Here is a 13,803-nt window from a genome sequence, read left to right on the forward strand (position 1 = left end):
TTATTAAAGTTATTAAAAATATAAGAATTTGAAAAAAGTGGAAAACAATCATTTTTGACACCAAATGGACCTGCAATTATAGAATCATCGATATATCTGGTATTAGTATCAGAAATAGATTTGATTATACAATAAATATAACGATACATGCTCCTGTTATTATATTGCTGTATATTGCATTAAAATTCAAAGCTTACCATGCATCATATTGGAAATAAAGCTGTTTGTATTTACGTCCTTACTATATTATTAGTCAGCATTATTTCTCCAAAATAAGTTATGATGTGTGTATTTTATTTTATTTCCTGATTGAGCTATATCTATTTCAGACACTTCAAGACTGACGGAATTCTATGGCATTTTACTAGCATTACAGTTTCCATAGGAATAAAGTGTGTTGTTGAATTAATTATTATTTTAACCAACATCTAAAGCATCTTAATTGCTTCAAAATGCATGCTGTTAATGAAATCATTGTTGAAACGTTTGCAGTTAGCTTTCTTAGGGATAAAAACAATATGAGTTCATAATTTAACAATGAAGAATTGTACAAGGCGAATTAAGGTATATGCTTATACAAAGCATAAATTGTCATTCAGACTTCAGAATGAGCACTTTTAGAATGTCATTTGTAATGACATTCTTACAATGTCAAACTTGATGTTTGCCAAATCAATGTTTATCATGTTCATCTGATGTACGCAATGCTATGGTTATGAATGAAACTTTATAGTATCCTGGGGAAATTTCAACAGAGCATTCAAATCTGGTCTAGAAAATGTCCTTTTATTTCTAAATTATGACAGTTTTTGATGTTAAAATCATACTTATATTATACAGTAATCAACATTTGAAATGGATCAAAACCTTTTATCCATGTCATCCTAAAACCAAAATGCGTTGCACAGATACTATTTAAACTGAACTGGACTAAAACTGGACAAATTTATGTTTTTTAAAATGTTTTAAATGTATTATATGCCATTTCCTCAATATTTATGCTGTTTTTTTAATTACTATTATTATAGAAAATTTGAAGCTGCAATTCTTGAAAACTCACAAAACCAACATGAAGAAGAAAGCAAAATATATTTTTGAGTGCAAGAAAGAAAATGAAGTACATCTCAAGGCTGTTTACACAGAACTGTACATCACAGAGGGAGATATGAAAGATGTCAATTGTGAACATGAGATTCATCAGATTGATGATTTTCCAAAGACCCAGAAATCACAGGACAGACCAATCAACTGCAATGACATATTTACATTATTAAGGGAAAACAATGATGAAAAGATTGCGCTGACCAAGGGCATTGCTGGCATTGGAAAAACGGTGTCTGTGCACAAGTTCATCCTGGACTGGGCAGAAGAAGAAGCCAATCGGGAAATAGAATGTTTGTTCCTGCTTCCATTCCGAGATATAAACTTAATGAAAAATGAAGATCTCAGTCTCCATGAATTTCTGGTGAAATTTTATCCAGAATTGAAGGACCTGGAGAAAGCAAAGCTATATAAGGAATGTAAGCTTGCGTTTATATTTGATGGACTTGATGAGAGTCGCCTGCCTCTAAATTTTACCAGTAGGTCTCTGAACACTGTTGAGGAAAAAGCATCTGTAGATGTGCTGTTTACAAGTCTGGTCAAAGGGACATTGCTTCCATCAGCTCTCATTTGGGTGACCTCACGCCCAGCAGCAGCCAATCAGATCCATCCACGCTATGTAGGTTTGTTCACAGAAGTGCGAGGATTCACTGACAAACAGAAGGAGGAGTACTTCATAAAGAGAATCAGAGATGAGAGTCTGGCCTCCAAAATCATCTCACACATTAAGACATCTCGTAGTCTCTACATAATGTGCTACATTCCTCTGTTCTGCTGGATCACGGCCACAGTACTTCAGAATATTCTCATCAAAAATAATGCAGAGAACATCAGCACAACACTCACTGAAATGTACATTCACTTCCTGCTGATACAGATGAAAATGAAGAGCCAGAAATATGATGAACAAGAAGAAAGGCAACGTATAAAGCTCTTATATTTTAACAGAGAAATGATTTTAAAATTAGCCAAACTGGCCTTTGAACAGCTGAAGAAGGAAAACACTGTATTTTATGAGGAAGATCTGGAAAAATGTGATATTAAGGTGAATGTAGCCACTGAGTTTACAGGGATGATTGCTGAGATCTTTAAGGAGGAAGATGGACTTCATGAGACAAAGGTTTTCTCCTTTGTGCATCTGAGTGTTCAAGAGTTTCTCGCTGCAGTGCATGTGTTCATTTGCTACATGAACAAGAACATACAGGAGCTTCAGTTTTTCTTTGATGAGGCAAAACAAAATGTCACATTGCAGGAGCTACTGCAGAAGGCTGTTGATAAAGCAATGCAGAGTGAGAACGGACATCTAGACCTGTTCCTGCGGTTTTTGATGGGCATTTCACTGAAATCTAGTCAAAACCTGCTCAGAGGCTTGTTCACACACCCTGAAGTCTCAACAGAAAGCATCACACACACAGCTGAATACATTAAACTAGTACAAAATGAATACAATATTTCAGATGAAACTTCAGTCAATCTATTTTACTGTTTACTTGAGCTCAAGGATCATTCATTATATGAGGAAATCCAGAGTTACCTCAGTTCAGATAAACATCCAAGAAGAAAACTCTCATCTTCAATGTGCACATTGCTGACCTCAGTACTGCTCATGTCAGAGAAGGTGCTGGATGAGTTCAACCCAAAAAATTTCACATCATCACAAGCAGACTACAAAAGACTCATTCCCGCTATGAGATGCTGCAGAAAAGCACTGTAAGTAATTTAGCTGACTGCTGTTGAATTAAATGTTTTTTTCTTCATCACTAAACAATTAAATGTCAAAATATTATTATGTAAAATATTTTTCTGTTATTGCAGAAACATTGAACTTCAAAAAATAATCTGGCTAAACATTTTGTTTTGGTAGATTTGACAACTGTGGTCTTGATGACACATACTGTGAAACTGTGTCTTCTGCTCTACAAGCATCAAACTCCCATCTGATAGAGCTGGACCTGAGTAGCAATCACCTGCAGGATTCAGGAGTGAAGCTGCTTGGACTGGAGAGATTACACTGTCAACTAAACACACTGAGGTTTGACATTCACATCCACTGAATCACTAGGTTTAAAAATGTGGATGAATATAGGTTTCATAACTATAGCTACAGATATTTCCCCGTCTGTATTGTAGTATGATTGCATCAGTGGCATTTTCTCCAAGAACACAAGGCAGGCAATGGCTACTCAAAAACCTGATAAGAAAACAATCAGAGTTCTCAAGCATCCTGGAAAACCTACAGAAACCTTCATGCCATAATTTTCCAAAAACATGCATGAATGTATGGTTAACCCTCTGGAGTCGATTAACGCGTATACACGTTTTGGGGTATTTTCTCCTGATAACCCCGAAAAGAACTTAAATTACACTTTCAGTTTTGATCGTACAGATAAGAGCAATACAGCAATCGAATCTGTAAAGTGTGTCTACTTTTTTTTTGTATACAGACATAATAACAACAAAACTTTGTGCACTTATAAAATAAAGATAAAACAAACCCAGGAGTGCTGTCTGCAGCCTTTGTCTGCGCTGATCTTCAGTTACAAACGCGTCAATAAAATGAACTGTAACTCAGTGAATACTCAACACAGAGACATGAGAGAGATATCTATAGAAAGCCTGACATGTCTACTTTTAAAATAAACAATTGTTGCCGAAAACAAATATTCCGTGATAAAGTAATCCATATGAAAACAACGCGATGTCCGTTTTTTCACGTCTCCCTTCATTATCTTCTAATGCGACCACGCCCCCTCGCGCTGAACGCGCCTTTCAGATTCAAAATGTTTCACTGAAGCGCGCGGCTTTTGAATACGCCACACAACAGAAGACAATGCAGCGAGACTGTTCTTCAAGTTTTTTTTTTTATTTTACTGTTTGCTTCGCGATGAGAGGAATAAGACATAATTCACCCCAAAAAAGATGTGATGTGGTTGAGGATGAGAGATTTGGATTTCCTCAGAAAAAAAAAGAATGAAGCACTTTATTCAGCAGAGATCATTAACATGAGTAAGTCTCTTTTTATTTATTTATATACTTGTACTAGTTTTCACATAACGTGTAAACATTCTACTAGTTAGACTTTTTCCAAACTATAAGTCCTGACTAAATGTACAATCAAGTGAAACATCATGAAGTTTCAATAACAATATACACTACTATACCATTCAAAATCTTGATGTAAATAATATAAATGTACCAATAAATGTAACTGTAACAAATGTAACAAACTGATATAATACAAATACATCACCCCAAAAAAAACAATAAAAAAAATAATCACAACAACAATAAAAGGTACAATTAATCTATAATTGTAGGTACAATTAATCTATAATTGTTTGTTTTTTTTGTAGAAAAATAAGATTGTTAAAAGGATTTCTGAAGGATTGTGTGACTGGAGTAATGATGCAAAAAATTCAGTTTGAAAGTCAGCTTTGATTTTTCCTAATAAACTGTTTAACTGCACTCACAAGTGAATATTAAATTATGTTGTGGGATAATTAAATATTCTAAATAAACTACAAACATAAAATTATATACATTTATTTTGTCCTCACATTCTTTCTTGTAACTCATCCCTCTCAGTGACACAGCTGACTGAATGGCTCATTATGCAGCTCATTATGCAGGCCTTTGTCTTCTCAGGTGAAAGTGAAAGTGAAAGTGAAAGTGACGTGACATTCAGCCAAGTATGGTGACCCATACTCAGAATTTGTGCTCTGCATTTAACCCATCCGAAGTGCACACACACAGAGCAGTGAACACACACACACTGTGAACACACACCCGGAGCAGTGGGCAGCCATTTATGCTGCGGCGCCCGGGGAGCAGTTGGGGTTCAGTGCCTTGCTCAAGGGCACCTAAGTCGTGGTATTGAGGGTGGAGAGAGCGCTGTACATTCACTCCCCCCACCCACAATTCCTGCCGGCCCGAGACTCGAAACTCACAACCCTTCGATTGGGAGTCCGACTCTCTAACCATTAGGCCACGACTTCCCCAGGTGTGAATTCATGATAGTTGACGCCTACTCGCATATGACTTTTACCAACAAAAAGTGTCTTAGAAAATTTAAATCAATATATTGTTTTCTGTAAGTGAGTAAACAAGATGATTTTCACATAATTTAGAAAAAAAAAATTCTAGGCTACAAGCTCCAGTTCTCAAAAGTCCTGGGAACCAATTTTCTGTATGTGGTTTTATTGCCTTATTCAAGTGATTTAACATTTTTTAGTTTTTCACTAACCACGCATAACATTTTTTTTTCTCAAAAACACAATCATGTACATACATGCTGCTCACATATTATTATAGCCCAGTTTGTGCTGATTACAGTGAGATTAGACTTTAGCCATTTAGATATTTATAAGAAACTGAAAAAAGCACAAATGTCAGGGCATGACAAAACTTCTCCAGGCCCCAAAAATACCCTTAGACTCCAGAGGGTTAATATGTCTGTAAAGGGTGAAAATAGTCAGATGGTGGCATAGACTGAAGTGTGACAATAGGGGCATCTATGAGTGTATTATTTCCATGGAAATATTGTTTTTTTTCCTTAAGCAGACATTGTAAAATAAATAAATAATGGGATTTAAAGTATTTAATAAGTCTTACACATTTATTCTTGCAGTATTTTTTTTTTTTCTTATTGTAAAAAGCAGATGTTATATCTTGGTCAATGACATGCATGCTTTGGTGTCCAATTGGATTATTTCCCTTTTAAAATAATTTGATACTTTCGTGACATTCGTCACTTTATTTGATAAAACCTATTTAGTTTGAATAGTTTCAGTACTTGAAACTATTCAATAAGTATTCAAGTAATTGAGTGAAATTATAAATTTTATTTTTGTATCTCAAACTTCCCAAATGACAAAGTGGCGCAACCGTCTGTACTTTTGAACAAACTTAGAACACTATTTAAAAATTTTTAAATATATAAACAAATTTAGTTTGTTGATAAATTCAAAATAAAATAAAAATAGCTACTTTTAAGTATGGGTAAGTTGGTACACTCTCCATGTCAGGTGGTGCAACCAATGTAAAACTAGGAAAATGCTATTTTATCATAAACCTTATATTTAAAAATATATAAATGAACACATAAGTATGAACTAACATAGGCAAAAGCTAATGCAGACATCCAAGTGTCACAGTGCCTACTGTGAGGAACGAGGAAATGTAGGGGAATTCACAATGATACAGTCTTTAATAATTCACAGGGAACAAGGAACACACATGTAGGAACCAGGAATTGACATCTAGACCTTGTTTACACTCCCTCTCTATACCCAAAACTCATATTTTTCCCACACACCATATTTTTTAATTTCCTGTTTACACGTTCTTTCAATTGTGACCCATATCAGATTCATGTGTTTACATTTGCCATACCACCTGAAACATCACGCATGCGTTGTCGTCATTTACCGCCTCCAAATGTGCTTCCTCATGAGAATACTGTGACCTATGTTTACAAAATGAGTCACAATGAGCAACCAAAAAAATAGACATTCTCCAATAAAAGACCTTCAAAATGATTTATGATTTGTTGGAAAAAAAATGACTGAGTCACACCCGTTTGAAGTCAATAGAGGGAAGTCCTCCATCTTTTCTTATTATAAATTACTATATTAAAAATCACAATACAAATATTTTTTTATTTTATCTTTGCTATTATAAAGAACAGATGCCAAAAAAACCTAGAAAGCCTAGAAAGAAACAAATAATGCATTACCTTTATCATTTTATATCTAAACTAAAGCATTCATGTACGAAAAACAAATAATCGAATGTAAAAATAACTTAAGCGTGTTCATTACATATAAATTATTAAAACTACAAAAGCAGTTCAACGAAGTGCAGCTAGTGATTCCCTCTTTTCTTTTGTTGTTAGATTAACATTATGAGACATGATACTAGATGTCCTACTGTAATGCACGGATCTAATATAATGTTATGCATCAGATGTTTTCCCACAACAGTTCCCCAAGCGTTCACTTAAGACAGAACAGATGATGTTTGCCTGAATACTGAAATACTGTAATAATTCTGTAGGTGTGTGTGTATTTATCGGGATCATGCGCCATCAAAAGCGCTGTTATATGCGCGCACTTCTTATGACAGTCAGCGCGAGAAGCGAGCAGAGAAAAGGTAATCCTCTCAGAAAATGTACAAATAAAGATAATTTCAGATGTGTAATTACTACCTGGAGCATTTTTTTTCAGGGTATTTATTTATTTAACTATTAATTACCAACAAATCAAAACAGCCCTAATTAGAATTTACACTCATTTTGTCAGCACGGGTCACATATGACGTCATTAAACCATGAAGTAGTACCAAATTGTCACAGTTTTAATGACGTACAGAATGCAATGCCTTAGAAAATCCGATCTGCCTGTTTACATGAGTCGCATTGACACATATCTGATTTAGATCCGATTTATTTTCACATATGAATGAGGTCTGAAACCGATCTTGAAATACCTGAATGCATGCACTTTTTTCCTGTTTACACTATCATAGAACAGATCCGATCTGTGTCACATATGAGCACGGAATTGTGTCACGGAATTGGGTCACATTTAACTGGCAGTGTAAACGAGGCCTTAGACTCGACAAAGAAACATGGGGCAGACTATACTTTCAATACAAGACTTAAGGAGGGAGTAAACGAAACACCTGAATCAAAATAAACACAATCAACATGGGAAACACCTGGAAATTTTGTTTACAATGAACATAATCAAACACTAGAGAAACTGGGTCATGGGGGGAAACATATAAGATAAAATAATAAAATAATATAATTTAAATTTTTGTGTAGTAGAGTTAAAAGCAAAGTCAAAAATGAATTTAGTCACTTTGAAATGTTGTTTAACAAATAAAACTTGTTTAAAGACATTGATCCTAACTTAAAAATATGTATTACTTTTATTTTGATAAGATGTTTTAGTTGGAAAAAAAAACATTTTAAAAACTTTTTTTTTTTTATGTTTACCCATATAAGAATGGTGCTAGTCTCTGTGTCTGAATATGCCCACATCCCTGTATAGAAGGCTACCAAGCAGCAACCTCCCTCTCTCTCTGGTGAAGCCAACAAGGAGTCAATCCCATAGACTCCCCATGTTAAAATGCCCAACTTTACAGCAGAAAAAAAACATGTTTACAGCCTGGTTCAAAAAAAAGAAGTGAGGGGGGTGAATTTTTTTTATAACTCATCCGTTTAAATTATTTTAAGCCTTAAAGTTCTGCATAATTAAGGGCGTGGCCACTTGAGTGACAGGTGGATTGCCACTGCTAACACTGCCGTCGTGCTAGGTGGGCATGGCTTCAGCAACCAACTCCTGCCTTTTGCCCATTTTTGATTATCCGGGAGTGACGCACGGTGACGCGCTGCCAAGATGGCGACGGCCGCCTCCGCGTACTTTAGGCTTCAAAAACGCACTTCAGAAATCTATGGGTGATGTCACGCACACTACGTCCATGTTTTTATACAGTCTATGTAGCCTACATTAGCAGAGCTGTACATCTGAATTCACAGTTTCACAGTATTCCTAAGTATTCACAGTGTTCTACAGTAGTCGAAATGTACCTGGATGACAAATTAGTACCTGTAAATTAGTAGTAAATGTTGGTTTAAAGTACTTAATTTTTGATATTTTCAGAATTTCCATGACCTAATCCAAAATGAGAACAATTTATGGCTAATAAGAAAGCATTATTAATTAAACAATAACACTTTGTTAATTACAGTGAAAATCAATGATGAACTCACTGTTTGTACATAGTCTATTAATGTATAAACTATAGTTTATAAACTACTAATGAACTATAATAGTTGAGCAATGATTTATAAGTGCTTTACTATTGTATACTTATTAAAAGGTGATACTGATGAAGTCTAATTACACTGTATTCAGCACAGACTTGCGCTCCAGATTTTAAACTATATAATCTATATGACAAATTCACATTAAAGGGGTCGCTGCCTTTTTTTATTTTGTACTGTTCTATGAGGTTCACTTATAATATATATATTTTTTCCAAAACATCATGATTTAGAAGTAATAGGTTCTTTTCTGTCCTTGTTTTGACCCCCCTCATCAGAGCACTCTGTTTGAATTGGCATGGCGGATTGTATACTCGGAAGTAAATGCCCACTGCTATAATTTTCTAACAGTTGTGTATGTTTGACAGCCTATATCCTTCACAGATGGACACATAAATACTCAGTACATATTAAACGATCTGTAATAACAGACAAAGCAATAGTGATCACGTAATGAAAACAGTTACTCATGCTTGGGCATAGTTACTCATGAATACTTGGCACAGCATCATCTTTTAGTTTTAATATTTATGAAAATCCTGTCTTATTGTGCCTTGTTCTAAATTAATCCACGGTAAAATTATGTGAACAAAGTTCTCACTAATGTGGTCTGGGACTTCATTAAAAATAAAGTTAATCCACTCTTTCCTAATGTTGCTATCAGAAAGAAGGCAATGCAAAGACTATTTTTCCACAACCTGGCATTGCACATTGTCGTCTTGTATTCAGAGCCATCTTTATTGTTGGGTTTCTGCGTTGACCTGCATTCACTTCTCATTATTTACACTATATGCACAAATTATATATATATATATATATATATATATATATATACATACACACACATATATATATATAGCAGACTGGCTTATAAGTAAATAAGCTGTTTTTAGACTAAGAAGAAGGTTTTGAGTTCTGAAACTTACAGGATATTTTCATACTACAAAGACCTCTAATATGTCAAAATATTAAGAGAATTTTAGTTTCTCAGTTCATTACCCCTTTAATATGACTGTTTGATTTGTTTTCTTCACAGGATATGTGGATGCAATCTCACTGCTCAGTCCTGTAACAGTTTGTCTTCAGCTCTACAATCTTCAAACTACCATCTGAATGTGCTGGACCTGAGTAACAATGACCTGCAGGATTCAGGAGTGGAGCTGCTTTCTGAAGGACTGAAGAGTCCAAACTCTCAGCTAAAGATAATGAGGTTTGAGTTTCAAATACTTCATTTTTTTATTTATTTTGGAAGTTCATTACAAAAAATACCACTGTGTTAAGATTTATTTATGTACTGTTTTTCTTGTTCAGATGTTCCATATGTAATCTCACTTCTCAGTCTTGTGGGAGTTTGTCATCAGTTTTACAATCCCCAAACTCTGTCCTGAGAGAGCTGGACCTGAGTAACAATGACCTGCGGGATTCAGGAGTGAAGCTTCTTTCTGAAGGACTGAAAAGTCCAAACTTTAAGCTGAAGATACTGAGGTAAATGGTTTTCCATAAAATAATTAGCAAAATGCAACCATAATAAATGGCTGTTGAATTTTGTCAACAAATGCGGTATCTGCTCTCAAATAATCTGCAAGCTGCTGCATTTTTAAAGATAGCTGCTGACGGCACTGCATGAGCTAGCAGCACTGTCTAGCACTGGGATACTCAAATCTGGCTTGCAAGATCAACTTTCCTGCAGAGTTTAGTTCTAAGCCTAATCAAACACATCTGAGCATGCTAATCAGTGTCTTCACAGGTAGTTGAGTTTGATCAGGGTTGGAGCTAAACTCTGCAGTAAAGTGGATCTCGTGAGCCAGAGCTGAGGATCCCTGATCTAGCACGATGCACTAAGAATTTTAGCTAGGGTCCAAAAAAAACATGGCTTTGGTTAGTAAATGAAAAGGGGGTTATGCCAGATGGATAACAACCTTTTATAAATTCTAGCAATGCATGATTGTGAGAATGTGATATGGCTTAGTATGATTATCAGATGCGAAGGTTGTGATGGAATTATAGAAATGTATGATTGTACACATACAATAATATGAGTGAAGTGTAACACTATATTCATTAACACAACAAATTTGATCACACATGCTTGATGTGATTGATTGATGATGTTATTTGAGTCTAAAAGAGGAGCCAAAAAAGAAAAAACTTCCTGTTTGACTCATCAATGACCCCCCTACAAACCCCACCAACAATCATCCCTCAACATAAAGACAATAACAGGACCCAACCGCGGGGTGCAGGCCAGAGTTCAGAGCAAGCCCATTTTCATTTTTGGGTGAACAAACCCTTTAAAAGCAGTCATTAGGGGCAGAATTATATGTTTTGTGCCTACGAAAAGAAATTAAAGCAATTAAAACTAAAAATCTCAATAATGAACTAAAAGATCTTGAAACACAACACAAAAAGGAACACAAATCAAACCTGATGATTAAAATGAATCAAATTTACGTCAGACAGCTGGGTTGTAGTAATATGCAAATTTTTTCTGAAAAGTTTGAAGAACTGAAACTACAAATCATTACTGGGAAATGAAACATTTAATTATAATAATAACCTTTGAAACCAGAAAATACAAATCAACTGTTAGTATAATTTTAGTAACAATCCATTTATGATGGATTGAATCTACAATTAATAAAAACAAACAAGGTATAAGGAATAATTATCCCAACTGGACTGAATATCTGAATTGAATAAAAACCTTCAGAAAAGTTCTGAGTCTGAGTCTTTAAAGTTTAAGATTCAAGGTTTAAGATGCACCCAGCTAATCTACCGAGTGAAGACAAGAAGAAAAGGAGAGAGAATAAAGAGTGTGAAAATGGAGGGTGCGAGACACATCCTTTTATCAGACATAACAAGTTCCAAAGTTCAATAACAGCCAAAGCGTATCATGACCTTCAAATACAGCTTAGTCTGCGCTGCGGTTTCTCACCCCTTCCTCCCTTCAGGGACCCAAAATAATATATATACTGGCAGAGGTCTTAAAGAAACAGTACAAAGGGCACACAGATCTTCAATCTTTTCGACTCCTTGTATAAAACAGACTCAACTTAATACTCTGTTAATAATACTGTTAATAATAGGGATGCACCGATACTGATCTCCTGTACTCGTACTCATACTCGTTAAAATGACAAACCAAATGCCGATAACACACACCATGTGATAAGTGCCATATTCAGACAAAGAAACACCGACAACAGAACATCAGACAGCAGAATGGAATTATTAGAGATTAAGGTTGTCTACCTAGGATATTTATGCAATGAATATAATGTTAAACATTTAGTAATAACGCCTGTATAGCTGACGTGCGCGAGCTGATAAAGCACGCTGAGTGGATTGAGTGCGCAGCGGCGGAGATGCGCGAGTTTGTCGAGTGAATATACATTTCATCACTGGAAAGTTTGTAGTTCGGTCGGATATGTCAAAAACAAGTAAAACAATGCACAAGTTACTTAACGGTAGAGAGAGAGAGAGAGAGAGAGAGAGAGAAAGAAAGAGAGAGAGAGCATGCTCGCGCACTTCTGTTGTATGATCGTTGATGTTCACTCACTTAGCACACGCATTTGGATTAAAACTAAATCGTAAAAAAAAAAAGAAAATTTATAGGGCCATTCACTATAAACATCATTTAATTTCAACCTTAGGCATACATGACTTTCTGGCGAAAGTGAATCTAGCAGCCTGTGTGTAATGCGCTTGACTGTTACTACTGTCCCTCTCGTTCTGCACCAGTATAAATACATACACGCTTTGCGCGTTTTTCTCTCTCTAGAGTTTCTCCACAATATAAGAGTTTTTTTAATAAAAAAAACAACACCACTTCTCAGATTAAAACAAAAAACGTGACTCCTATTTGTGAAAATACCACAGGAGATTTATAACGAGTGGTTTCCTGCAAAGCGTGTGATTACAGCACGTGTAGCTACAATGGAGCAGCTCTAATGCTATTAAATTACAGATGATGAACCATAGGGCAAAAAAAATGAACAAAGAAAGTAACAAAACCTTGTAAAATACATTTTATTGGGCATAATTAAGTGTGAAAATAACCGAAGGATATACAGTCAAACTAAAAATTATTCATAGACCAGATATAATTTTTTTTTTTTTTTTTACTAGTGGGTGCAGGACACTATAGTTCATTAATGTAAGTGAGGATAGCAAAATAAAGTAAACTGTGAGAAATTATACCCAAAAATTCTTCATACAGTGGACTACCAGTAAAACTGATACAAATCTGGGACCAAAAATTATTCAGACGAGTCTGGGGAAAAATTTGAAGTTCAGGTTTGCATGAACCTGGATGACAGCATGCCCAGGAGACTACAGGCTGTCAACTAAGACACGGTTTAACTATAAGTTCTTATTTTATTACTATCTTCTAAACTATAGAGAATCAACTTTGATAATGTGAAAAGTTGAAGGTGTCTGAATAAATTTTGTTTTGACTGTATCTATTTAATAAATTGTTTTCTGTACCCAATATTTAAAAAATTAACAAATGCAATAAAAATACCAGTATCGGTACTTGGTATCGGCAAGTACCAAAAATAAAAGTATCGGTATCAGGCGAGTACTGAAAAAAGTGGTATCGGTGCATCCCTAGTTAATAACATTGTTAATTTGTTAATATTGAAATTATATGCAAAAAATATAAATCATAATGCATAAGATACATCTGAATATGTTAATTCTCAAAAGTCGATTCACCAACAATATATAAAATAAGGGATCTGAATTTTAAAAACATATAATATAAACAAAATGAAATACAAAAAAAAAAAACATTTAAAAAATACTACACATTGCTGTATACATGCCTAGAGGATGAGCAACAGATTAGACAATTCATCGACTCCCTC

At 34.9% G+C, this 13,803-nt stretch overlaps 1 protein-coding gene across 1 annotated transcript in view; it reads left to right on the forward strand.

The window, feature by feature from the left end:
- LOC122137152 (NACHT, LRR and PYD domains-containing protein 12-like) overlaps positions 1-13,803 on the forward strand; it is a 53,590-nt gene that overhangs the window by 28,950 nt on the left and 10,837 nt on the right. The window contains exons 6-9 of the mRNA XM_042722821.1: positions 1,029-2,811; positions 2,966-3,133; positions 9,969-10,142; positions 10,244-10,417. Coding sequence (XP_042578755.1) covers positions 1,029-2,811; positions 2,966-3,133; positions 9,969-10,142; positions 10,244-10,417 — 2,299 coding nt within the window. The remainder of the gene's footprint in view (positions 1-1,028; positions 2,812-2,965; positions 3,134-9,968; positions 10,143-10,243; positions 10,418-13,803) is intronic.

This window comes from Cyprinus carpio, chromosome B4, assembly GCF_018340385.1.
Source record: "Cyprinus carpio isolate SPL01 chromosome B4, ASM1834038v1, whole genome shotgun sequence".
In the NCBI taxonomy this organism is placed as follows: domain Eukaryota; kingdom Metazoa; phylum Chordata; class Actinopteri; order Cypriniformes; family Cyprinidae; genus Cyprinus; species Cyprinus carpio.